This window comes from Protopterus annectens, chromosome 1.part0, assembly GCF_019279795.1.
Source record: "Protopterus annectens isolate FY-2018-M chromosome 1.part0, PAN1.0, whole genome shotgun sequence".
Taxonomy (NCBI): Eukaryota; Metazoa; Chordata; order Ceratodontiformes; family Protopteridae; genus Protopterus; species Protopterus annectens.
The window spans coordinates 1,853,477,214-1,853,505,057 of NC_056725.1; the positions used below are offsets into that span (position 1 = coordinate 1,853,477,214).

At 44.1% G+C, this 27,844-nt stretch overlaps 1 protein-coding gene across 1 annotated transcript in view; it reads left to right on the forward strand.

Moving 5' to 3' along the window:
• The window catches only part of RICTOR (RPTOR independent companion of MTOR complex 2), a 3,179,211-nt gene that overhangs the window by 1,840,084 nt on the left and 1,311,283 nt on the right, over window positions 1-27,844 (forward strand). The window contains exon 25 of the mRNA XM_044069875.1: window positions 23,199-23,277. Within this exon, the coding sequence (XP_043925810.1) occupies window positions 23,199-23,277 (79 nt within the window). The remainder of the gene's footprint in view (window positions 1-23,198; window positions 23,278-27,844) is intronic.

The following is a 27,844-nucleotide window of genomic DNA, read 5'->3' on the forward strand; positions in this document are numbered from 1 at the left end:
GTGGGACGCCACTTGTAACTGGTTTAGAGTCTGACATGGCGCCTGCTATTCTGACCATGTGGGTTCTATCCCTAAGCCAGTTTGCAACCCATCTTGTAACATAGGGGTTGATATTTAAGCTGGTGAGCTTATTTATGATGTCCAAGGGGGGTATTGTGTCAAAGGCTTTTGCGAGATCCAGGTAGGCTGTGTGGACTACCTTCCCCTTCATCTATGGCTTTGGTAACTGTTTCAAAGAAGTCGACCAGGTTCAAGAGGCAGGATCTGCCCTTAACAAAGCCGAATTGGGTAGGATCCAGTGTCTGGATGTTCCCAATGTCTTTGTTTATGATTTCCATGATGATACGCTCCATAGCTTTGCAGACCAGGCAAGTCAGGCTTATAGTGCGATAGTTTCCGGGGTCTGTTGTGGCACCACCTTTGTGGAGTGGGACCACTGTTGCTGTACGCCATTCCTTGGGTACATATCCTGTAGTAAGGCTGAGATTGAACAGTGACTTTATATGAGGGTTTAGTTCTTCTTGGAGCTCGTGTAAGACCCAGCCCGGGACACCGTCTGGTCCCATTGATGCTGTGTTTGTTGCTTTGGAGAGGGCAGCTCTCACCTGTGCATCTGTGATCTCAGGAAGGCTGCACTCTGTTGGGATAGACATGTGCTCTTTTGGCGGGGAAGGGGGGGAGAAGTTTGCACTGAACCTTTCTGCCAGGATGTTGGCAATGTCTGTGGGTTCATTGTATTTTTTGTCATTTTGCACTAACTCAGAGCATATCTGAGAGTTGCCTCCCAGGTTTCTGACATAACTAAAGAAGGCCTTGTGATTATCTTTAGTGTCTTGTGCAATTTTTCTTTCAAAGCTGGCCTTAGATGATTTTATGGGGGATCGTAGTTTCTTGCTAGTACTGATCAGAGACGCCTTCCCTTTTTGGGATTTTGCTCTATCATGTAGTAGCTTTCTCCTCCTGTTGTATAGCTTATTTATGGCCGGGGTCCACCAGACAGGTCTCCTGCCTTTGGAGGAGTGAGTCTTGGTTTTATTTGGGATAGCATGCTCCATGAATTCCTGTAGGTGTCCATAGAATGCTTTTGTAAAGGATTCTGCATTTTGGGCCACATTTTCCACTGGCCCGGGGGCTTTGAAGGATTCCACCTCGGTTTTGAGAAGTGTGAAGTTTGCTTTTGAGAAGTTCTTCACCGTGGTTTCCTTGGCTAGGGGTGGGGACGGAATATGGATGTCCAGTGAGATTAGTTTATGGTCTGATCTTTCCCATGAGCAGTACACCTCTGGTGTGGAACATAGAGACCCCATGTTGGTGATGACCAGATCCAGTATATTTTCCCCTTTTGTGAGAGTGGTGACCAGTTGTTCCGTAGCATTTGAGTGTATAAATTCTAGGAACCGTTGGGCAAGGGTGTTTGGGCTTGAGTAGTTTTCCCAATCAATGTTTGGGTAGTTGAAGTCACGCAATATAATGGTGTTTGGAGAGACCTTCATATTCTCCAGTGCTCTCAGGAAAGCCGAGTGAGGTTCCTGTGTTTGGGAGGGTGGTCTGTAGCAGGCTACAAACTGAAAGGCAGTTTTGCCAACTGTTAGTTGCACATGGATGGTCTCCGATGCTTCATGCAGTGCCACTAACCTGGAGGTGTGGGTATCTTTGGTAAGTATGGATACTCCCCTTCCTTTTGTGGTTCGGTCCGAGTTTTGGGGCCGGAAAGCATGGTATGAATTGTGCCCATTTTACTGCACATTCTTCAATAGTTAACTGAGATGCTTCACAAGGCCCTTTCCTTTTCCATAAAAATGCATGCCTCGGCCATTTCAGCTCGTTATAATACAGAGCCATCCCTCTTCTCTCATCCACTGCTGAAACAATTCCTCAGAGGGGCCAAAAACTTAAGACCACCCAGGAGAGCCCCTACTCCAGCCTGGGACCTTAACTTTGGATTGGAAAAACTCACTCTACTCCCCTTTGAGCCGGCTGCAAATGCAGAGTTTAAATTCCTTTCTTGGAAAACAGCCTTCCTTCTAGCAATCACTTCAGCAAGATGGGTGTCTGAATTACAGGCCTTCATGGCGGTGGAGCCTTTCATCATCTTTCATGTGGAAATTGTGTCCCTCTGGACCAATCCCTCCTTTATGCCCAAGGTGGTATCCAGTGTGGCCCTTAATCAATCCATTCATTTGCCAACCTTCTTTTCTAGTCCACAAAACAAAGAGGAGCGAATTCTACACTCCTTGGACGTGCACAGACAACTTAGATTTTCCATGGACAGGACTAAGCCTCTCAGGAAATCTGAACAGCTGCTGATTACATTTGCTGCAGGGGCAGAGGGGAAGGCCATTTCAAAGCAAACCATTTCTAAGTGGATAGGCCATTGCATTCATTTCTGCTATAAGCACCATGGAAAACCTACCCCACAGGGGATAAGACCACATTCAACCAGGGCTGCATCTACCTCTACAGCCTTTCTCAGAGGTGTCCCTACCAGGGACATCCTAGAAGCTGCAACTTGTACATAATTTCACCAAGCATTACCACTTGCCAATTTTTTCTAAATCCAGAGCAGGTTTTGCCACTGCAGTCTTGCAGGGCCTTATAGCTGGTCCTAATGCTATCAAATTGCCTCCTCCTTTCCTTAGCTTTGGGAATCTACCCAAATATAATAACTGCAACAGTGAAACATGAAGAACATAGTACAGTTGTGTACATTTACCGTAAATGTAGATGTTCAAGTGTATTCACTGTTGCAGTCCTGGTTACCCTCCCTCCAGCCCCCTGAATTCTATTGACTGTACCTCTATTCTTGCTTACTATGCTTAAAGTTTTCTGGTGTATTTGCTTTTTTTTTTGGAGGTGTAACCTTGTATATAATTGCTTCCCATTATGAGGGCACCTGACATCTGGGGCAAGAAAAACTGATGTAATGGCATCGGCTGCATGCTTTATACCCCTGATTACCTGACGTCATGGAAGATGAGACAGCAACCGTAGCAGGACCCAAGACTTTGATAATCAGGCCGACTGAGGGCTACCTGCAAGCAGATAACCCAAATGTAATGACTGCAACAGTGAATACACTCAAACATCTACATTTATGGTAAGTGTACACAACTGTACTTTCTTGCTTGTGTGTCAGCTAGTTAAGAGGGTACTTTCATACTCTTCAGTGAAAGTCCACCTTTCAGCAATTTCAGCCTGCCTGCCACTAGCCAGGCTCGATGTTAAGTTATTCTTAGAAATGGTCTTGCACATCAGACCACCAAGAAAACCCATTCCACCACCCTGGGACCTGAAATTCGTTCTCGAAAATCTCTCACAGTCCCCATTTGTATCAGCTAATACAGCTACTCTGCAAATGCGCACATGGAAGTCAGTACAGCTAGTGGCTATTACTTCAGCCAGGAGGGTGTCAGAATTGCAGGCTCTAATAGCTTGCCTTCCATACACTGCCTTCCACAAGGGCAGGGTAACTCTACAAACCAACCCTTCCTTTATATGTAAAGTGGTCAATGATCTGTCCTTGAACCAATCTATTCACCTACCCACGTTCTTCTCCTCTCCCTCCAATGAAAGTGAGAGCATACTCCACTCCCTGGACGTTCACCGACAGTTAAAGTTTTACCTAGACAAAACCAAATCCATATGAGAATCAAATCAGCTTTTTGTTTCCTTCCACCCCAGGGCCCTGGGCAAGGCAGTCTCCAAACAAACCATCGCTTGTTGGATTAAAAAAAAAATTTGTATGCGTTACTCACACCATGGCAGAAACTCCCACAGGGAGTAAAGGCTCACTCCACCAGGGCAGTGGCAGCCTCCAAAGCCTTCTTAAAGGGCGTGGACACTGCATCCATCCTGGAAGCAGCCACATGGTCCACCATTCGCACTTTCACTAAACACTAAAAGCTGGACAGTGTCTCCAGAGCACCTGCAGGTTTCTCCAGAGCAATTCTGCAGGGCTTTGTAGAATCAGACACTTCTACCTCCTCCCTTTCTTCCATCTAAGCTGTGGTACTCTCCCACACCAAGAATACTGCAACATAGGAATAGAAGGACATAGAAGAGTTGTGTAAAATCTTACCATAACCGTAGATGTCCTTCCCTTCCATGTTGCAGTATTCCTTCCCACTCACCTAAGCCCTCTTCTCTATTCTCTCTCTCATTATTGACCTGTCTTAGGTCTCCTGGTGGTTATATCCTACCCAATGACCTGTTTAGCCATCAAATGGCTCTCTGATCCTATCACTTGCTACTCTACTTCAACAGATCTTCTGGGCTTTCAAGTTCTGAGGTCTGTGTGCACAGACGTCACATTTAAGGTCCCTGGTTTATGGCCCTATGTGTGACATCCCAAGCAACTATAGCAGCCAAGCTGAAGCTTTTGTATAGGAGCCGACGTACGGGTCACCTGAGGCAAGAAATCCCGCACCAAGAATACTGCAACATGGAAGAAAAGGACATCTATGGTTATGGTAAGATTTTGCACAACTATTCTTTCTCCCAGAGAAAGAAGTCTGCTTCAGGAGGGCTTTTTCCACCTTTATGGGTAATGTTGATGTAGGCATGTCCATAAAAGGGAGTAGAGCTGCCCTCATCCCTAGCAGTTTTCTTATGTCCATGGTAGTAGAGACAGAGGTGTACTCACTTGAAGTAAATTTTTAGAGTAAAAGGTGCTTCATTTTATGAACATTTTCAGATTCTTTATTTCGAAGATGCTTTCTGTCATTTTAACAGCATTGTTATTCAGAGTTTTTTTTCTCCTGAGAACTGATTCTTAATTGTGGAAACTGCCTTGTTACCTAAATACCACTGTTTTGAATGTTGGTGGTCTAAAAAATGTGGTTAGCAGAATTTCAGTAGTATTTAACTTTTCTGCAAGGGTTGATTTTTTTTTTCTGTGTGATGGCTTCCTTTCTGTGACATAATATTGTCTACCTCAATATGCTGTGATCTTGAAGTTAGTATTTAATGTTAATGATATTAAGAGAACTTTGTGTGAGTAGTGGAAGGATGTTGTTCCCCCTTGATGAATGTATGGTTTCATCTGTACATTTTAGCACATATTTGAGTGTGCACAAAAATACATGAAGGTTTATATGATACGTTTATATTTGTGTTTATGCATGTATGTGTCTGTTCACTGTGATCATGCATTCATACTTTATTTTTTTCAATGGTTTGGGCAATAGTAGTGGATCCCTTAATTCCTAAGTAACATAGTTTGCAGTTTACAAGTTCAGCTTCATTCACCAGTTTGCTTCCTGCAGAGAAGGAACAAGCTTTCTTGCAAAAGAGACTTTAGTTATGTTGATTTCATGTTTTGTGTTTGTCTGAAGTTGCTTTTTGGGGGAAGCAAGGCAGACTGTCTTGTATGCTGCTATTACCAATATGGCTAGGTTACTTCATTCAGTACTGTTTGTTTGTCTTTCTGCTTTTTCCCGGTAAGGGGTCGCCATAGCGGAACTCCGGTCCGCTAATGATTGGCAGTAGATTTTTACGAAACGCTGAGATGCCAGCTCGACGCCCAACCTTCAACGAAGGCATGCCCATTTACGCACGCATGTCTTTTGAACGCTACCCAACCGTGGGGAGGACATGCAGACTCCACACAGAAGGCACTCCCAAGCCCAGCCAAGAATTGAACGGGAGAACCTCTTGCTGTGAGGTAACAATGCTACCACTGTACCACTGCGGCATACACTTCATTCAGTACTGCTGTAAATTAACTTGGTTAAGACATCCTGAGATGATCTTGACACATTCTTTTGGAGGGGTACCACATTAAAAAACTGCTTTAGAGGCCTTTTCTACGGCAGTTGTACTTCATCCAGCCATAATGAAATTTGTCACCTTGCCTACAGGCAAAAAGTCTTAATAGGTTCATAGGTGTGTACTAGGCTAATGGCCCTGAAGCCTTTACAAGCCTAGCCCATAGAAGTGTCCTGGCATCGTGCTGCCCCGTTGTTGGTTCCCAGTGCCTCTATCAAGTAGAGCCACTGGAATGATCCCCGGGGTGAACTTCCTATTACCCATCCACTCAACAAGATTTCTGTTTGAGGGACAGCGAGGTGCTCTGCTTGACAATGTATGGGAAGTAATTCAAGAGCATGGGCAGTCTCTGGGTGAGGAACCTGTCCCTCCAACATGTTCTGTTGATTGTGGTAATGAGGTTGAGGTCTCTGGAGCGTGTGGTGCGGAGGGATTGGGATTTCTTTAGATGTAGCATTTCTAACAGAGCTGAGTCAGACATGGTTTTGTAAGTCAAGCAGAGATCGCCTCTAAATAGGTGATATGAGACAGAGAATAGCTGGAGTCTTTTGAGTCTGTCTGTGTAGGACATGTGTTTAATGCCTAGGATCCTCTTTGTGAGATACTTCTGTGGCCTCTCCAGCTGTTGCAGATGTCTAGTGAGGTACATGCAAAATGGGGCATTATACTCGATGATTAATCTAATGAGGGAAGAGTAGAGAGAGACAATGACCTCGTTCTTTCTGGGTGCAAAACCCTTCGTAATGAGATGTGCATTATAGGACTTTCTGACCACAGTGGCAATGTGGTGGTCGAAGGAGAGGTTGCGTCCCCAGATCTCTTAAAATGCCTTCAGTGTTCATTGGGCTTCCATCGATGTTGTAATTAGTGGGAAGTGCGTTTTTACCAAAGGGGATGATGACGCATTTTTTGGCATTAAGCTTAAGGCCATGGTTTTGACACCAGTCATTGGTCTCAGTGAGGTCTTTCTGTAGGATGTCGGTATCACTTGGGGAGTTAATGGCTCCCAGTTTGCAGTCATCTGCAAACTTGGTCAGCCAAAGTCCCTTTGTGTTGGCCTGGACTTCTGAGAAGTAGATGCCAAACAAGAGAGGACCCAGGACCGATCCCTGTGGGACTCTACTCATGACTGGTCGGCAGTCTGACTTGGAGTCCGCTACTTTCACACTGTGGGTTCTATCTGTGAGCCAGTTTGCAACCCACCTAGAGATATAAGGGTTGATGCCTAGTTTGGTGAGTTTATCTGAGTGAGGAATGGTATTAAAGGCCTTGGCCAGATCAAGGTAGTCTATATGGCACTGCCTTACCTTCATCCACAGCCCTAGTGACTGACTCAAAGAAGTCAGCCAGGTTGAGGAACCAAGATCTCCCTTTCACAAAGCCAAATTGCATGGGGTCTAGAGTTTGGAGATTTCTTATATCTTTGTTAATCAGGTCCATGATGATGCGCTATAGCTTTATATATCAGACTCATCAGGCTAATGGGCCGATAATTCCCAGGGTCTGTAATTGCTCCCCCTTTATGGAGAGGGATAACTGTAGCAGTGCACCATTTGGTAGGGACAAAGCCTGAGGTGAGGCTGTGACTGAACAGGGCGCACAGATGTGGTGCCAGTTCACATTGTAATTCATGTAAAACACAGCCAGGGATATTATCGGGTCCCATGGAAGCTGTATTCTTGGCCTTGGACAATGCAGCTTTAACCTGTGCTGCATTAATGCTGGGTGCCTGGCATTCTTCCGGTATTGTGATTGTTCCTTTAGGAGGGAGACAGGGGTAAAGTTGGCACTGAATCTTTCGGTCAGTATGTTGGCAATATCTGATGGCTCAATATAGGAGGTACGATTGTGCAGTAACTCAGAGCAAATCTGGGTGTTGCCGTGGAGGTTCATGATATAGCTATAGAAGGCTTTGTGATTGTTTTTAGTGTCTGCCTCAATTCTGCCTTCATAGCTGGCTTTAGAGGATTTGATAAGGGATTTCAACTTTTTGTTGAGGCTAATAAGGGAGTTTTTCCAGTCTTGGGACATCACCTTTTTCTGCAACAGTTTCTTCCTTCTGTTGTAGAGTTTTGGAGGAGAACATCTTGGATGTTCTTCGTGTTTCACTGTTGCAGTCATTACATTTGGGTAATCTGCTGGCAGGTTGCCCTCAGTCGACCTGAATTCCAAAGTCTTGGGTCCTGCGTCGGTTGCCATCTCCTCTTCTCTGATGTCAGGTCGTCAGGGGTATAAAACATGCAGCCGACGCCATTTTCTTTAGTCTTTCTTGCCGCGCGGTGCCCGAAGCAGAAGCATTTCGCAAGTGCCGGTCGGCTAACTACTGAAATATTCGAGTTTGAGTTTCAGAACCGAAGTCTTCACTAAAGCTAAGTACCCCGTTGGGGAAACTTTTTTTCTTGCTTTTTACCGATGTCAGAAAAAGTTAATAATTGTATTACTTGTGGGAAGCAAATACCTCATAAGGATTTCCATTGATACTGTATTCTTTGCCTAGGCCCTGATCACAACGTGCCTGGCTGTCGGTTTTGTGCTAGATTTAACCAACGCGCTATTAAGCGTCTGTATATTTTTGCATCAAAGTATTTTGGAAACGGATTTAACTACCCAGAAATGTCGTCGGATAGCAATCCGACTACCGGAGTACATAAAAACCGCAAAGAAAAGGACAGAGAAAGACAGTCGAGATCCAAAACTGCCAGTCGCCGGTTCGATGGTACTCAGTGAGGTGCTTTTGCAGCCCCGATACCTGCTACCTTCGAGTCGCAGGCCTCTACCGACACCCATGTGGAGTCTGGCATGCCACAACATACTCAAGGTATTGGAGCGACGGATGTATCTCCCTCAGATGGGTCCGGAGCCACCGAGCAGGCACTGGCTTCTGAGGGTGTTTTCAGACCTCAACATTTGTATATCAAACCGACGACAGCTGCAAAACCAAAGACAGAAGCAACTTCTAAAACTAAAAAACCGACGCATGAGCCACATGCACAGGCCTTTATGCCAAAAAAACAGATGATCAAAATAGCTGAAGACCTTATTACCTTGATCAGGGGTACCCATCCCCCTCCAGATAAGAGGCCTAGGCAAGACACTGATTATGAATCTTCAGATCAGGTTTCTATTTCTCCTGATTCCTCTTCTGATCAGGAGTTATCTATGCCTCCCTATGAGGATTCTGATGCCGAGGAGTCTATTCCATCTGCATCTCCTCCTGAGGATTATTCATTTGAAGAAACCTTGCATACTTTGAGGGAGCATTTTCACTGGGAGAGTCAAGACATCTCAGAATCAAAAAAGAGGCTCAGGGATTTCCTTCTCCCTCAGCACAAGCCTTTAGCCATTCCCCCTGTTTTAGACATTGTGGATGATGTGTTTTCGGAGTCAAGCTTGACTCCTTACCTCCAGCTCCCAGTAAGCCTGACAGATATTACAGGGTCCCTGACTCGCATAAATTTTTACTTAGAAACCCTGCTGCTGATCCCGAAACCATTTCACAGGGCCCAAAGGGAGTTAAGGCCTCAACAGCAAAAAATCCTATCCCCTCTGACAGAGATTCAAGGGCACTGAACAGATGGGGAAAAAAGGTTTATACATCTGCAACCTTGGCAGTCAGGGCCTTAAACTGTCAATTTCATATGCTTAAGTATCAGCAACATGTCATGGGATTACTTAAACAGAAAATGCTGTTAACTTCTGAATGTGCAGAAAACAAGGAAATGCAGAATTTATTGTATGCAGCAGAACAAGTTGGAAGACATACCTTGCAATGTGGTTTTGATTCTTTGGAGGCCTCCTGCAGGGCCACAGCTATGGGTTCTGTAATTAGGAGGCATGCTTGGTTAAAGGAAGAAAATCTGCCTGACCATGTTAAAGTTAAATTACTAGATGCACCTTTACAACATGATACTTTGGTGTTAAGGCAGAAGAGGTGTTAAAAGAAAATGGAGGACAAAGCTAAATCTATGCAAACTGTCAAAGATTTTTTACAGGTACAGCCACCTAGGTTTAGTAGACACTGGCCTACAAAAAATTGGTCCTTTCTTGTGTCAGGCAGACCTCAAAGGGGCAGACCCAGACTCCCTAGGGGTTGATCCCAGGCGCAAGGTTCTTACAGGCCCAAGCAATGGGGTGCTTCTCCCTCCAAAGCTGGAGAAGATAGATCACAAACATACAGAAAACAGTCTCAATGACTTCCCCGCTGCCTGCACCAAGCACTTAACTTCTGGCAGCACCCTTAGGGGTTAAAATTAGAACTTTTTGCTCAAATTTGGCACATCATAACCCAGGACAAGTGGGTTCTAAACAGTGTCACAAGGCTACAAGTTCTATTTCCATACTCTGCCAAAGGCAAACGGCTGGCCAGATCTGCCAAAAAAATCAATGAGCAGAGGCACAAAAACAAGTCTCATCCCTCATGGACATGGGGCCCATTCATCAAGTACCAGAGCAAGACCAGGGACAAGGTTTTTACTCAAGACTATTCTTGGTACCCAGAAAGGACAAGGCCTGGAGGCCGATATACTGGACCTATCTATTCTGAACACTTTCCTGGATATTCCAAAATTCAAAATGTTGACTTTGCAGCAGCTTCTGCCCATGCTGGGCAAGAATGCTTGGCTTGTGACTTTCTACCTAAAAGAGGCATACCTGCATGTTCCAATCAGACAACCATGCAGAAGATACCCAAGATTCAAGGTAGGTTCAATGCATTACCAATTCTCTGCACTGCCCTTTGGCTTATCTACTGCGCACAGGGTCTTTACAAAGTGCCTGGCACCAGTAATTGCATTCTGCAGACAAAGAGGAATACAAATATGTCCTTACTTGGACGACTGTCTCATTCAAGCAGAGAACAAGGACATTCTTCTTCAACAACTGGCGTTCGTGAAAAGACTTCTAACATGCCTAGGGTACACAGTCAACAAAAAGAAATCAAAACATGTACCCTCACAAGAGATTACATTCCTGGGTGCAAGCTTGAATACAACTGCCCAGATGGCTTATCTCACGCCAGACAAACAAAGGCAACTGACTACCTATTTCAAAATGTTGGCAACAAAGGCCCAGTTATCTGCAAGAAAAATTCTGCAGACTTTGGGCTTCATGGCATCCTGCATCCTACTAATTCCATATGCAAGACTGCATACGAGGAAACTTCAATGGTACCTAAAAAGTGTTTGGACTCAACATTGTCACAGCCTGGAAACAGTCATTACTCTCTTTCCTGCCTGCAACAGGAGTTTCAATGGTGGGCAAAGGCTTGTCACCAGAACAAGGGACAGCCATTCACATTACCACCAGCCAGGCAGACACTAACAACGTATGCATCAGACTATGCCTGGGGAGCCCACATGGCAGGAAGATGCATTCAGGGCACATGGTCCTCAAACCAAGTGCATCTACATATCAATCAAAAAGAGATGTTAGCTGTTCAAAATGCACTGACAGCCTTCAAGGACCTACTTCATCCGGGACAACTACTGATAAAGACAGACAACACCACGGTCATGTGGTACATAAACAAGCAGGGGGGCACACATTCTTACCTCCTTTGCAGACTAGCCATGACCTTGTGGGACACAGCTTTGATTTACCAAGTACATCTGCAGGCACAATTCGTGCCAGGAAAGGAAAAAAATCTGGCAGATGAACTAATCAGAAGCCTCATGAATCCCCACGATTGGAAGCTGGATCCACAAGTCTTCAGCATGATAAGGAAATGGGGATGCCCGGACATAGATCTATTTGCCTCCCCTCTCAATTACCAACTAAAAAGATTCTACACAAGGACTTATCACAGACAAGCATGGAAAGTGGACGCCCTCTCTTTCAGTTGGAAAAACCTGTCAGTATATGCCTTTCCTCCACTGAGTCTCCTCCCCAAGGTGCTCCTAAAGGTCAGACAGGCGAAACCAAGGATGATACTGATTGCCCCAGACTGGCCACGCCTCTTATACCCAGCTTGGACCTTACCTCATATACCTCGACTACTGTCCCAGCAAAACAATCAGATCATGCACAGCCAACTCAGGTCACTAAACTTGGCAGCATGGCGGATAATGTAGTCATACAAAAAACACCTCTCAGTAAAGCTGTGATGGATGTCATTCTGGAAGTCAGAAGGCCTAGTACTAGAAAGTCTTATGCTGGAAAATGGAAGAGATTCTGTGCCTGGAACCAGGCACAAGGAACTGATACAGCGGAACCAAATATTCCTCAGATTTTGCAATACTTAACTGAGATGCAGGACAAAGGCCTATCTTTTTCATCAATCAAAATTCATGCCTCTGCCATTTTGGCTCATTACAATACAGAGCCACCACTTTTTTCTCATCGTTTATTAAGGCAGTACCTCAGAGGAGCCAACAATTTAAGGCCCCCAAGGAGACTACCAATACCTGCATGGGACCTCAACTATGTCTTGGAAAAAACTCACCCTTCCTTCTTTTGAGCCAATGGCTACTGCTGACATGAAGTTTTTATCTTGGAAAACAGCGCTGCTCTTAGCAATTACTTCTGCAAGACGAGTTTCAGAGCTACAGGCGCTCATGGCTGTGGAACCTTTCATCATTTTTCATCCAGACAGGGTCTCCCTGAGGACAAACCCAACATTTATGCCTAATGTAGTGTCCAGTGTGGCGCTTAACCAAGCCATCCACCTGCCTACCTTTTACCCAAATCCACAGAAGAAGGGGGAGAGAATTCTGCATTCTTTGGACATACACAGCTTAGATTTTACTTCGACAGAACCAAAGCTTTCAGGAAGACAGAGCAATTACTAGTGGCATATACTGCAGGATCACAAGGAAAGCATATCTCAAAGCAGACTATTTCTAAGTGGTTAGGACACTGCATTCGTTTCTGCTACTTACACCAAGCCAGTGCCTAAGGGAATTAGGCCTCAATCCACCAGAGCTGCAGCCACTTCAGCAGCCTTTCTCAGGGGAGTACCAACCAGAGACATTTTAGAGGCGGCTACTTGGAGTTCAGTGCACACCTTTACAAAGCATTGTCATCTGCCACTCTACTCTAAATCCAGGGCAGGCTTTGCCACTGCAGTTCTGCAGGGCCTCATAGCCGCCCCTACTGCTGTCTAGTTCCAGCCTCCCAACCATAGCTTTGGGACTCTACCCAATGTTAATGACTGCAACAGTGAAACAGGAAGAACATAGTACAGTTGTGTACACTTACCATAAATGTAGATGTTCGAGTGTATTCACTGTTGCAGACCAGGTTACCCACCCGCCTTCCCCCTTTGTTTCTTTTGGATCTTACCTTTTCTTCTCTGATTTATACTACCTGTGTGGTGTATTTGCTTATAGATGAAGGTAAACTTTATTTTGGTGTATTTATATAAAATTTGCCTACCCTTTTTGGGGGCACCTGACATCTGGGGCAAGAAAAACTGAAGAAAATGACGTTGGCTACTTCTTTTATACCCCTGATGACCTGACGTCAGGGAAGGGGCGACAGCAGCAGTCGCAGGACCCGATACTTTAGAATTCAGGCCGGTTGAGGGCAACCTGCCAGCAGGATTACCCATATGTAATGACTGCAACAGTGAATACACTCAAACATCTACATTTATGGTAAGTGTACACAACTGTACTTTCTCGGAATCAAGCATGGCTCCTGATTCCCTGCCTCCGGCTCCTAGTAAGCCAGACAGATATTACAGGGTTCCTGACTCCCACAAATTTCTTTTCAAAAATCTTGCTGCTGATCCTGAAACTATTTCTGAGAGTCCCAAGGGTGTAAAAGCCTCTACAGCCAAGAATCCTACCCCTTTTGATAGAGATTCCAGGGCGCTGGGTAGATGGGGTAAGAAGGTTTATACGTCTGCAACCTTGACAATAAGGACTTTAAACTGCCAGTTTCATATGCTTAAATATCAACAGCATGTTATGGGCTTACTGAAACAGAAAATTATGTTGATTTCTGATTGTGTGGAAAATAAAGAGTTACAAGAATTATTGCATTCAGCAGAACAAGTTGGAAAGAATACTTTGCGATGTGGTTTTGATTCCTTGGAGACCTCTTGGAGGGCCGCCGTTACTGGATCTGTGATTAGAAGGCATGCCTGGCTCAAGGAGCAAAATCTGCCTGATCATGTTAAAGCTAAATTGTTGGATGCGCCTTTGCAGCATGATACTCTGTTTGGTAATAAGGCAGAAGAGGTTTTAAAGAAAATGGAAGACAAAGCTAAATCTATGCAAACTGTAAAAGATTTCTAGCAAGTACAGCCACCCAGCTTCAGTAGACACTGGCCTACTAAAAATTAGTCCTTTCCTGTGTCCGACAGAGCCACTCGGGGCAAATCCAGACGCTCAAAAGGCTCCAGATACCAATCACAGGGTTCTTGCAGGTCAATGCAATGGGGTACCTGCACCTCCAAATCTGGAGGAACCAAAGCACAACCCTACAGTAAGCAGTCTAAATGACTTTTCTCTACCATCACCAAGCACTTATCTTTTGGCAGCCCCCTTGGGGGGAAAACTAGCACTTTATGCTGAAAATTGGCAGTTAATTACCCAGGACAAGTGGGTATTAAACATAGTATCCCAGGGGTAGAGATTTAATTTCCATACTTTGCCAATTCCAAATGGATGGCCAGATCTACCACAGAACCAGTGGGCAGAGGCCCAGAAACAAGTCATGTCCCTCATGGATATGGGGGCTATTCAACCGGTACCAGAAAAGGAAAAAGGACAAGGTTTTTATTCAAGACTTTTCCTGGTACCCAGAAAAGACAATTCATGGCGTCCAATACTGGAATTATCAATTTTGAACACATTCCTGGACATTCCAAAATTCAAAATGCTGACTTTACAACAGCTACTGCCTGTGCTAGGCAGGAATGCTTGGTTAGTAACTCTAGACTTAAAAGAGGCATACCTGCATATCCCAATAAGGGAATCATGCAGAAGATACCTCCGCTTCAAAGCAGGTTTTTTGCATTACCAATTCTCTGCACTGCCATTTGGCTTATCTACTGTGCCCAGGATCTTTACAAAATGCCTGGCACCAATAATTGCTTCCTGAAGACAAAGAAGCATTCAAATTTATCCTTATTTGGACGACTGTCTCATTCAAGCAGTGGACAAGGACACTCTTCTTAAACATCTGGCGTTTCCAAAAAGGCTTCTAGCATGCCTAGGGTACACCATAAACGAAAAGAAATCACAACTGGTACTCTCTCAAATAATTACATTCCTGGGTGCAAGCTTGAATACAACTGCCCAGATGGCTTACCTTACGCCAGACAAACAAAGGCAACTGACAACATACTTCAAACAAATGGCAACAAAAACCCAGTTATCTGCAAGACAAATTCTGCAGGCTTTGGGGTTCATGGCATCCTGCACTCTACTAATTCCATATGCAAGACTGCATATGAGGAAACTTCAATGGTACCTAAAAAGTTTATGGAGTCAACATTGTTAAAGTCTGGAAACATTGATTCCTCTCATTCCCTGCCTACAACAGGAGTTTCTTTGCTGGGCAGAGACATGTCACCAAAACAAGGGACTGTCATTCACTCTACCCCCTGCCATCCAAACCCTAACTACAGACACATCAGACTATGCTTGGGGGGCCCACCTGGCAGGGAGATGCATTCAGGGCAAATGGAGCCCAAACCAAATGCATCTGCATATCAACCAGAAAGATATGCTAGCTGTTCAGAATGCTCTGACAGCCTTCAAGGACTTACTTCATCCAGGACAACTACTTATAAAGATGGACAACTCCACAGTTATGTGGTACAAAAACAAGCAGGGGGGTACCCACTCCTACCCCCTTTGCAGACTAGCCATGGCCTTGTGGAACACAGCCTTGACTTACCAAATACATCTTCAAGCTCACTTCCTACCAGGAAAGCAAAATACTCTGGCAGATGACCTAAGCAGAAATCTTATGGACCCGCACAAATGGAAACTTGATCCACAAATCCTCAGCATGTTAACACAGAAATGGGGGAGCCTAGACATGGATCTATTTGCCTCTTCCCAAAATTATCAGTTGGACAAATTCTGCACAAGAACTCGTCACAAAAAAGCATGGAAAGTGGATGCCCTATCCTTCAGCTAGAAAAACCTATCAGTCTATGCCTTCCCCCCTATGCCTCTACTCTCTAAGGTATTAGTAAAAGTCAGACAGGAAAAAACAAAAATGATACTAGTTGCTCCAGACTGGCCTCACCAGCACTGGTACCCACTTCTAAGGAATATGTCTCCGCTTCATCCATGGTACTTGCCTCAAATACCTCATCTACTGTCTCAGCAGAACTATCAAATTCTGCACTCTTGGCTCCAAACTCTGAATTTTGCAGCATGGCTGATCAACTAATTATTCAAACACCTCTCAGTAAATCTGTGAGGGATGTCATTTTGGAAGCCAGAAGGCCTAGTACTAGAAAATCTTATGCTGATAAATGGAAGAGATTCTGTGCTTGGAACCAAGCACAAGGAACAGACACAGCAAAGCCCAATATTCCTCAGATTTTACAATATTTGACTGAGATGCTTGACAAGGGCCTATATTTTTCTTCAATAAAAATCCATGCCTCTGCCATCTCGGCTCATTACAACACAGAGCCTCCCCTCTTTTTTCATCCTCTGCTTAAACAGTATCTTAGAGGGGCCAAAAATTTAAGGCCTCCAGAAGATCACCAACTCCTGCATGGGACCTCAGTTTTGTGCTGGAAAAACTCACTCTGCCAACTTTTGATCCAGCATCTACTGCGGATATAAAATTTCTATCCTGGACAACAGCTTTTCTCTTGGCAGTCACTTCAGCAAGAAGGGTTTCAGAACTAGTCTCTCATGGCAGTGGAGCCTTTTATTATGTTTTACCTGGACAGGGTGTCCCTCAGGACCAATCCTTCTTTTATGCCTAAGGTGGTATCCAGTGTGGCTCTTAACCAGACCATCCACCTGCCAACTTTTTACCCAAATCCGCAGAACAAGGGGGAGCGGATTCTGTATTCATTGGATGTACACAGACAACTGAGATTCTACTTGAACAGGACCAAATCTCTAAGAAAGTCTGAGCAACTACTGGTAGCATTTGCCGCAGGATCAGAGGGGAAGGCTATATCAAAGCAGACTATTTCTAAGTGGATAAGCCACTGCATTCGTTTCTGCTACTAGCAACATGGTAAACCTGTGCCCAAGGTGATCAGATCACATTCCACCAGAGCTGCCTCTACTTCAGCAGCTTTTCTCAGAGGAGTTCCTACCAAAGACATTCTAGAAGCTGCTGATTGGAGCTCTGTTCATACCTTCACAAAGCTTTATCATTTGCCTCTCTTCTCCAAATCCAGGGCAGGCTTTGCCACTGCAGTTCTGCAGGGCCTTATAGCCGCTCCTAATGCTTTTTAGCTCCATCCTCCCATCTATAGCTTTGGGATTCTACCCAAATGTATGTAAGAACATAGTGCAGTTGTGTACACTTGCTATAAATGTAGATGTTTGAGTGTATTCACTGTTGCAGTCTGGGTTACCCACCCGGCATCCCCTTTCTATATCTTTCCTTTCCTTCACTATACACAAAAGCCTTTGTGGTGTATTTGCTTTTAGATGAAGGTAAAGTTTATGTTTCTGAAAGTGCATGTTTATATATTTACTGTTTATATATATATATTTTTTTTTTGCTCCCCATTTGGGGGGGGCACCTGACATCTGGGGGCAAGAAAAACTGAATAAAATGGCGTCGGCTGCATGTTTTATACCCCTGACGTCATGGAAGAAGAGACAGCAACTGACGCAGGACCCAAGGCTTTGTTATTCAGGCCGACTGAGGGCAACCTGCCAGCAGATTACCCAAATGTAATGACTGCAACAGTGAATACACTCGAACATCTACATTTATGATAAATGTACACAACTGTACTTTCTGGCTCCGAGTCGCCTCTTCTGTCTCTGTGCTGTCGGTCTCTTCGGTGCTGAGGCAACCTTCGGTACAGAGACAGTTACCTGATATCGACCCTGTCTCACCTACTTTGAGATCTCCTAATTTGGAGAGGAGGCTTTCTCCTTCTGTCTCCACCTGATCTTCCAGGACACTCAGATGAGGACATCGAGCGGGTGGTGAAAAGGTTGCTTTCTGACCCGGCTCTGGCAAGAAAATTGGCCCCTCCGGACCCAAAGGCTTCAGAGCCGACCCTTTTGCAATCCACTGCTCCTCCTTGACTGCTTCGCTCTCGTAGCCAATCACTTTCAGTTCTTTGATGTTGGATCCTTCGGTTCTGAGAATTCTTCCTGCTTCCTCGGAACCGATAAGTCTATCCTCAGTGGCTCGGTCTGGAGCAGAGGGATCTGGGAGCCGACGTTCTCGAGTCAACTCCGAGGGGGATAGTCAACCTGGGTTTTCTTCGGAACCGACCCTCCCTCTTGGTGCTTTGGTTCGACTCAGCTTGGTTCCCATATCTGCTTCGAAGCCATTCCCCCTTGCTCGGAGCCGACCATCTGTCTCCTCACCCCCACAGCGTAGGGAACCAGAGACTCAAGCAGCTCCCATTGGAGGTGCCCCCCTCTTCCGTGACCTCCCCAGATTATCCCATTGGAGAGCTCCCTCAGAAGAGATTTTGTAAGAAGAAGCATGTTGACTCACCTGAGTCTGTCACGTCTGACACTGATTTGGAGGAGTCAGTAGGGTCCCCTAGATCCCCCTCTGAGGATGTCTCCTTTTCTGACATCCTGGGAATCCTTAGACAGAGGGGTGATTTGAAGACCTCTAACCCTACTGAGGACAAATCAGTGTATCTTGAGGCTTTTGGTTCCCGACCTTCCACCTCCTTATGACCAGCTCTTGGGGTCATATCGCGGAAAGCCTGGACCTCCCCATACACAGTGGAGCCTGTCCTGAGGAGGCCAAACAAATTTATGACTGCACCAGAAGATAAGTCTTTTCTTTCCAAAGGGGTTCCTGTTGATGCTATGTTGGTAGCAGCGGCCACCAAGAAGGAGTTGTGCAAGACATCTTCCAATGTCCATCCTCCTAACAAGGAGTCCAGGATGATGGTTAGGTATGGAAAGCGTACCTTCTCTTCAGCATTTACCTTAAGATCGCTGAATTACCTTTCCCATTTTACTCGACTTCAGAGAGATCTCCTGAAGGAGTTGGAGATGCCTTTCAGGGTTCAGTAGCTTCGGGATCCACGGATAAGTTTTCTGCACAGCTGTCCACCCTTACATCGATAGCTAACTCCTCCATGAGGCTGATTTCCTATGCAGTGGATGGAGCAAGCAGGGCAGCTGGAGCAGGAATCTCTCTTAGGAGACATTCTTGGATGCATCTTTGTAACTTCATGGAATCCTTTAAGTCTACCTTCACCAATGTCCCCTTTGATGGTTCAACTCTTTTTGGACCTCAGGTGAAAGAGACCTTGACCAGGTGCGAGCAGGAAGGGAAAACCTTATTTGCTGTTTGAGTCCGTTTCTCCCTTCCTTTTAGACTCTATCCCAAGGGTCAAACAGGAGGGAAAATGTGGTTCTGTAAATCCCAAAATGGTTTCCCTCCAGCACAAGTTCAACCCTCCCCTAGGAGCAGAGGGGGAGGATATAACGGAAGACGCTGTCCTTGTGGCAGAGGAGGTCTGCACCACCAGGGAGATAGAGAAACTTTCTCTGATTGTCCCTTCCATCGCCCCTGAGGGGTTGCCCGACTGTCTGTCTCTGGAGGCATTCGGGGTGGTCTGTTGCTGTACCCAAGTACCTGGCGAAACATTTCACAAGATTGTTGGGTACAACCATAATATCCAAAGGTTAACTGATTCCCTTTGTTTCCGATCCCCCGGTAAACCGGTCTCTTCCAGACGTGCCACCCATTCAACTAGACCGTGCAACATCAGAGGTCATCTCGTTGCTGCGAAAAAGAGTCATCCAATAAGTCCCCACAGGGCAAATAGGATCCGGAACTTACTCATGATTCTTTTTAGTTCCAAAAAAGACAGGGACTGGAGTTCAATTCTAGATCTCAGCAAACTCAACAAGTCTGTAAAGAAATCGAAATTCCGAATGATCACTGCATTTGATATTTCCCTTTATCAGGAAATACATTTGGATGTGCTCAATAGATCTTCAGGACGCGTACTACCACATCAAAATGGACAGGCGCTCCAGAAGACACTTATGCTTTCGGCTGGGAGCCAGTCATTTTCATTTTCGAACACTGCCCTTTGGCCTCACTACAGCCCCCAGAGTGTTCACCAAATGCATGGCAGTGGTACCTGAAACGTCAAGGATTCCAGGTGTTTCCATACATAGATTGGCTCCTCACTGCTACCACCAAGCATCAACTGATCAGAACCAGGGACGAGACTCTATCCTTGTGCGCCAGATTAGGCATCAGAGTAAACCTAAAAAAATCAGCCTTATCTCCATCGCAGCACATTGTATTCTTAGGCTCAGAAATAGATTCAACCACCATGATAGCAAGACTAACACCACAAAGAGTAGAATCATTGCACACCCAAGTCAGATGTTTGCTAGAGTCACAAAGTTCAGGCCAGGGTAATCCTTCAGGTCCCAGGGACTATGGCTTCCTCCATTCTATTAGTTCCTTTAGCCTGTCTGCACATGAGAGTACTTCAGTGGCTACTATTTGGTCAATGCAGGATCTTCCCGTCTCATCAGATTCTCATCACAAACACCTGCAAGAAAGATTTGACATGGTGGTTGCATACGGAACAACTTCTCTTAGGTCGTCCACTTGTTCCTCCTCAAGAAAATGCAGTTTTGACAACAGACGCCTCCCAGATAGGGTGGGAGGGGCATTATCTGGGAATGACGGTCCAAGGTACTTGGCAGAAGCACGAGAGCCACTTGCACATCAGTGTTCTGGAGATGAGAGTGGTGCTATATGTGTTGCAAGCAGTTCACAGTTCTCTTCCCACCGGGACAATTGCGATTCAATCAGACCACATGTCTGTCGTGTGGTACATAAACAAACAAGGGGGAGCCAAATCTTACCCGCTTTGCCGAGAGGCCTTAAGAGTTTGGAAATGGGCGATGGGCACTCAACGCTTTCTGGTAGCAACGCACATCCCGGGAAGTCCAATGTGATAGCAGACAAATTCAGTTGAGCAATTCTCATGCCTCATGAGTGGTCCCTGAATTCAGAAGTTGCGAAAGAGATCTTTTGCAGATGAGGCCAGCCTTGCTGCGACCTATTCGTCATACACCTGAACACCAAATGCAGCAGCTACTGTGCCCTAATTCCCCATCCGGGGATGTCTCCCAGGGATGCTCTTCTCCACGATTGGCCTCTGGGACTCCTTTATGCCTTCCCACCTTTTCCTCTCATTCCAAAAGTGATACAGAAAGCAAAACACCCTGATCCTCATTGCTCCTTACTGGCCTCGTCAAGTCTGGTTTCCCTTCCTGTAACCCTACCTCTTGGGGGAACCATGGATTCTGGAACCATCTCCGGACCTCCTGATTCATCAATCGGGGCAGTTCCATCCTACCATCCAGACCCTAAAATTGACAGCATGGCTGCTCCAGTTCCACGAATAGCCTGGTGTGTTTCCCTCTCACCTTCAGTCAAACACATTCTGATTTCTTCCCACAAGCCTTCCACTAGGAAATTATATTCCAGCAAATGGAAAAGGTTCTCTATTTGGGCTGTAAACCAAGGCTTAGATCCCTGTACAGCTCCTATAGAATCTATTTTGTCCTTCCTTGCGTCCATCTTTCATGAAGGAGCTGCGGCTGCTATGGTTAGAGTTCAGTTAGCTGCCATCTCTAATTACCATTTTGGCTATATGGGAAATCCCATCATGTCCCACTTCTTGTGCAAAACCTTTTTGAAGGGAGTTCTCCTTCTTAGGCCTCCAATCAAACAGCCACCAGAACACTGGGACCTAAACTTAGTTCTCACATCCTTAATTTCTTCCCCCTTTGAACCCTTTTCTTCATCGGATCTGAAATTATTATCTTGGAAAACACTATTTTTAGTAGCTATAACTTCTGCTAGGAGAGTCTCAGAATTGCAAGCTCTTACTACTCAACCCCCTTACATTGTTTTCCGCAAGGTTAGAGTCTCACTTAGGACTAACCCTTCCTTTCTTCTCAAGGTATGTTCAGAACATAATCTTAACACTACTATTGAGCTATCAGTGTTTTTTCCAAATCATTCTAATAAATCTGATTACAGGCTACACCAGTTAGACGTCCACAGATTTCTCAGGTTTTACCTACACAGGACTAAAGAATTTAGAAAATCAAATCAATTATTTGTTTCCTTTTCAGACAGAAATAAAGGCTTCCCTGTTTCTAAGGTTACCCTCTCAAAATGGCTTTCAGATTGCATTTATTTTGCTTATCAGACTGCTTGCAAACAGTTACCCAACAAAGTAAAAGGTCACTTTACAAGGGCAGTATAAACTTCTTGTGCCTTTAGATCTAGGCTCCCAATTGATACTATTTGTGCAGCAGCTACTTGAGCAAGACCCCACATACCTTTGTCACTCATTACAAATTGGATTTGGCCTCCCAGGACAGGTCATCCTTTGGGTCCACTGTGCTGAAGAGTCTCTTTGCTTGAACCACCCGGGATAAAGATGCTAAGGACTCTGTCCCATCCAGCAAGAATTACGGCGAGGTAGGACTACATAACATAAAGAAGTTATGTACTTACCATAACGTTCCATGTTTGTAGTCCATCTCACCTACATTTTTGCGTCCCTCCCTCCTGCCCCTTTCCTGTTCCTGGAGGATCTGGTGGACTATACTTACGCTGTCTGACCTGGTTGTAGTTGTTGTCCACCTGGCATGGATAATGTTACACGATGTTCTGTCTGTATGTACACAGTTACTGATAGTTTCATAACTATTAGGTACTTATTGCTTTCTTGCAAACAAGATCTGGGGAATTGCCGTGAGGCACCATGGGATAGGGGTTAGCCTCGAGCCAGTAAAAGCTCTCAAGCTTTAGTATCGACCGAGTCGGAGCCGAATATTGGCTGAGAACCCATCCAGCAAGAATGTAGGTGAGATGGACTACAAACATGGAATGTTATGGTAAATACATAACTTCTTTTTATTACTGCAAGTTAACTTACCCAACTGTGCTTTTTTTTTTTTTATTTGCAAGGTGTGGGCATGCCTTGTGGGTTGCATGCACTTATGTAATCAGTGTGTAACATGATTGTTGACAGTGGCATTGAGCTCATGTGCTTCTGCATGTGAGATCTTCCAAGAAAGGTTTGCTGAATGACATTTAGAAGAAAAGATGAATCCATCTATAGGATCTATTATGAAAGGTTCCTCCTCATAAGTTAAGTGATGTGTTAAGAACATATATATGGAATTTATGAATAAGTAGTACTATCACACAACTGTGCCTTTTTCTTATTAAAAATATACTTGCTTTTGCTACTGATATTATTATACTATAAAGTCTTAATAATCTGTTATTTTTTATAGATTTCTTTCCATTCCAAAAGGCTTTTCCTATCTAAATGAAAGGGGCTATGTAGTAAAGCAGCTGGATAAGTGGCAGAAGGTAACTATTACTGATTACTAAACCACTTTAAAATATATTTTTTCAGCTCTTTATTCAATGCATTAGGTAAGTAATTGCATTTCAGTTTTTGTAGGTGTTTATGAATTGTCAGTTTTCATTTGGCAGCATTTTTGTTCGACACTAATAGCATTCTTGAGTGATTGTACCAGAAATTGCTTGAATGCTTTGTTTATTTTTATTATAAAATACAACTGCAGTGTGTGTCATTGATTGAGTCTAAATATATGCCATTCGTTTGATTATTGTATTTGATATTCTGGCATAAGCAGTGGAAGATGACTGTGGCAAAACTCTGTGATTAGTGAAGTCTGTAGATGGCTTGATGTCAAGTGTATAGTTTTGTCTTATATGCCGAAAAAAGAACGCAAGTCGGAAGAATGGCTTCTGAGATACAATGTGATAAATGGTTTTTTTTAACCTGTAAGGTAGAAATTCATTTGCTTTAAGTTTAGTGTGAAGTTCTGAACTGCATATTTGATAGAATGTTTTGCTGTAGGAAGAAGTTTAGCAGGGCTCAAGTCACCATTGTTACAACCTTTGTGAGTTTCTGATGGTTGCAGCTGTATGCCTTCAAACTGTGAAACTTGTAGGTGTTCTGAAGAATCCTGACTTCAGATATGGTTGAATCGTTTAAAGAATGTCAGGCTTCCACCTGAATGTTTCTACCGCAGTAAAATTTGTTGCAGGTTCAGTTTTGCTCCAGTGTCTTGACTTGTCTTTTTTTTCTTTTCTTTTTTGCTGCTGAGTCACCATTAAGATATTTTTCTGCCTTTTGCCCCATCCTAATTATGGAAACATCTGTACAGCCCACTCACAACTTACACCAAAAATGTGTCAAGACTAAAAAGAAACCAGTAGTTTGTGTTGTCTTTTTCAGTGTGAACAGTTGAACCATAATACTCTTAAACATTTCAGTTATGCAGCTTTATTCAGTAATGAGATGCCTGTCAAGAGGTTTCCTTTCAGTTGTTTGAGACCTGTTTGGTTGGGTTTTGTCATCTCAAGCATGGATCCTTGAAATTACATTTATTCATTTTTGTTTGACCACTACTTGTAGTGATGAGTAATCATGGTCTAGTGTGTAATTCTTTTTACGAGGTAGATTTGTTTCAGCAAAACTTTTTTTGTGGTTTATGCTAGTTTTTTTGGAATGACCACATAGTGAGAGCAGTAAAAGGGAGCTTCACCCCTTCAAAAGCAGTTGTCGTAATCTGTAGGTTGCGTATTGCACAGAAGTGTATGTCTATGTTAATACTTGTGCTTTTATGTTACTGTATACTCAAGAATGCTTTCAAGCTGCCAGGAGAGAGTTGTGTTTTATGGAGTTAGGATTTGAGATGACCTAAAGAAAGATCTTCGAGATGCCCTTGAGAATACTGCCAAGAAGAAAACATGTGAAACAAAACCACAAAAACAGTCACCAGCCCACACAGGTTCCTGAGTTCTGAATAAATCCAAAAGCAAGTAATGATAAAAACACAGAACAACTCTGGTATGACCAAGGTTTCCAGTTTCAGTTGAAGATTTAATGTTAAAACATAAGTGCTTTCACAGAAAAATCTGCTTCTTCAGATGCTAATAAATACAACTGAATGCTTATTTTTATACAACCTCTAGCAAGCACTAGAAGTCACATGATACAAGTTAAGTAAAAACAGTTAACATCATAGGGTGTAACTTGAGCTTACTACCCTACTGAATGAAAGAAATACATGCAAGCATGCACTGCTATCAATAAGAAGACACTTATGAAAAATATGTAAAAAAATTGCATTCATATGTGTGTGTGTGTATTTATATATATATATATATATATATATATATATATATATATATATACAAAAACATGTATGTAATACACAATCTTTTAAATGCAACTTTAGATGTAACATTTATATATTTTTAAAAGTGTATCTATAAAAATATACATAAAAATTGCATATATAAGTAAGCACACTTTATTAGTCATACATTTAAAAAGAAAAAATAAGATTAAACAAGGGTCTGGATTTAAGCTTGGGTTTAAGTGGCACATATTCATTTAAACCATGCCTTGAATCTTCCCTAAGTCTAATAATCCATCTGGCTTCTAACTGCTCAGTCATATTACGTACGTCTCCCCCCTCGATGTTATCAAAAATTCTACCTATGGCCATAAACATAAAGGTGTGTTCATAGTTAGTGCCGATAATGTGCTTGGCCAAAGCACTAACTTTATTTCTCCTACTGATATAGTAAATATGTTCTTGAATCTTTTCTTGGAAGGGTCTGTCTGTTTTGCCTATATAGAATTTTTTACATTTAAGGCAATGAGCTAATTAATTATATGATGTTCATCGTGTTACACTGCTGCAGTCATCACACTTGGGTTATCCTGCCGTCAGGTGGTCCCGCAGTCGGCCAGTGTTCCAAAGTCTTGGTCCGGCGTCGGTTGCTGTCGCTTCTTCCCTGACGTCAGTGCGCCAGGGGTATATAAGATGCATCCGACGCCGTTTTCATCAGTCTTTCTTGCCGCACGGTGCCCGAAGCAGTTCGCAAGTGCCGGTCGGCCGACTACTGAAATTTTCGAAGTTGAATTTCAGATCCGAAGTCTTCAATAAAGCTAAGTACCGTGTTGGGGAAACTTTTTTCTTGCCTCAGACCGATGTCAGAAAAAGTTAATAATTGTATTTCTTGTGGGAAGCAAATACCTCATAAGGACTTCCACTCTTACTGTATTCCATGCCTAGGCCCTGATCACGACGTCACTAGTTGTCGGTTTTGTGCTAGATTTAACAAATGCACTATAAATAGACGTTTTGATTTTGCTTTGCATTACTTTGGCCAAAGGTTCAATTATACTATGCCATTGGATCAACCGACGACTGCAATTCCGAAAAAAACGCAAAGACAAGGATAAAGACAGGCATCTGAGGTCCAAAACCAACGACGAAACCTCTTCTAGGCCAGTCGCCGGTTCTCAGTAAGGCGCTTTCGCAGCCCCTGACACCCGCTACCTCAGAGCCACAGGCCGCCTCCGACTCCCACGTGGAGACAACTAGGCCTCTGGAAACTCAAGGTATTGGGCCTACAGAAACTAATCCCTCAGATGGGTCTGGAGCCACTGAGCAGGCACCGGCTTCTGAGTGTGTTTTCAGACCTTCACAACTTACCATTAAATCAACAGCCAAGACAAAGGTACCATTAAAGACAAAGAAACAAGTACAGCATTCTCCTGGACAGTCCTCCATGCCTAAGAAACAGATGCTTAAAATGGCCGAAGACCTCATTACTTTAATCAGGGGTTCCCATCCCCCTCCTGAGAAAAGGCCTAGGCAGGGTACAGACTGTGACTCCTCTGATAAGGTTTCCATTTCCTCTGATTCCTCTTCAGACCAGGGATACTCTTTACCCCCCTATGAGGACTCTGATGCTGAGGAATCTATCCCTTCAGCCTCTCCTCCTGAGGATTACACTTTTGGGGAAACTTTACATACCATGAGGGAACATTTCCATTGGGAAAGTCAGGAATGCTCAGAATCCAAGAAAAGGCTCAGGGATTACCTCTTATTGCCTCAGCACAGGCCCCTGGCTATTCCGCCTGTACTAGACATTGTGGATGATGTGTTCTCTGAATCCAGCTTATCTCCTGACTCTTTGCCCCCTGCTCCAGCCAAGCCAGATAGGTATTATAGAGTCCATGACTCTCACAAGTTTCTTTACAAAAACCCTTCTGCTGATCCAGAAACTATTTCCCAGGGTCCAAAAGGGGTTAAGGCTTCCATTGCAAAAAAGCCAGTACCCTCTGACAGAGATTCCAGAGCTTTGGATAGATGGGGGAAGAAAGTATACACGTCTGCAACTTTAGCAGTATGAGCTTTAAATTGCCAGTTTCGCATGCTTAAGTACCAACAATATTTAATGGGTCAGTTAAAACAGAACATGCTTGCTAGCTCAAAAGCTCCTGATTGTAAAGAAATGCAGGATTTATTGCATGCAGTTGAACAGGTGGGAAAACATACTCTGCAATGTGGTTTTGATTCTTTAGAGGCCTCTTGTAGAGCCGCAGTTACAGGTTCTGTTATTCGAAGACATGCTTGGTTAAGCAGGTTGGTGGCACAGCACGAAGCATCAGAGACTATCCATGTGCAACTAACAGTCTGTAAAACTGCCTTCCAGTTTATAGCCTGCTACAGACCACCCTCCCAAACCCAGGAACCCCACTCGGCCTTCCTGAGAACACTGGAAAATATGAAGGTCTCTCCAAACACCATTATATTGGGTGACTTCAACTACCCAACCATAGACTTGGGAGCATTACTCTAGCTCCAACACCCTAGCCCAAAGGTTCCTAGAATTTATAAACTCAAATGCTATGGAACAACTTGTTACCACTCCCACAAGAGGGGAAAACATACTGGACCTGATCATCACCAACATGGGGACTCTATGCTCCAGACCAGAAGTGTATCCCTCACTGGTAAGATCAGACCGTAAACTAATCTCACTGGATATTCACATCCCGACCCCACCCCATGCCCAGAAAACCACAGTGAAAAACTTCTCT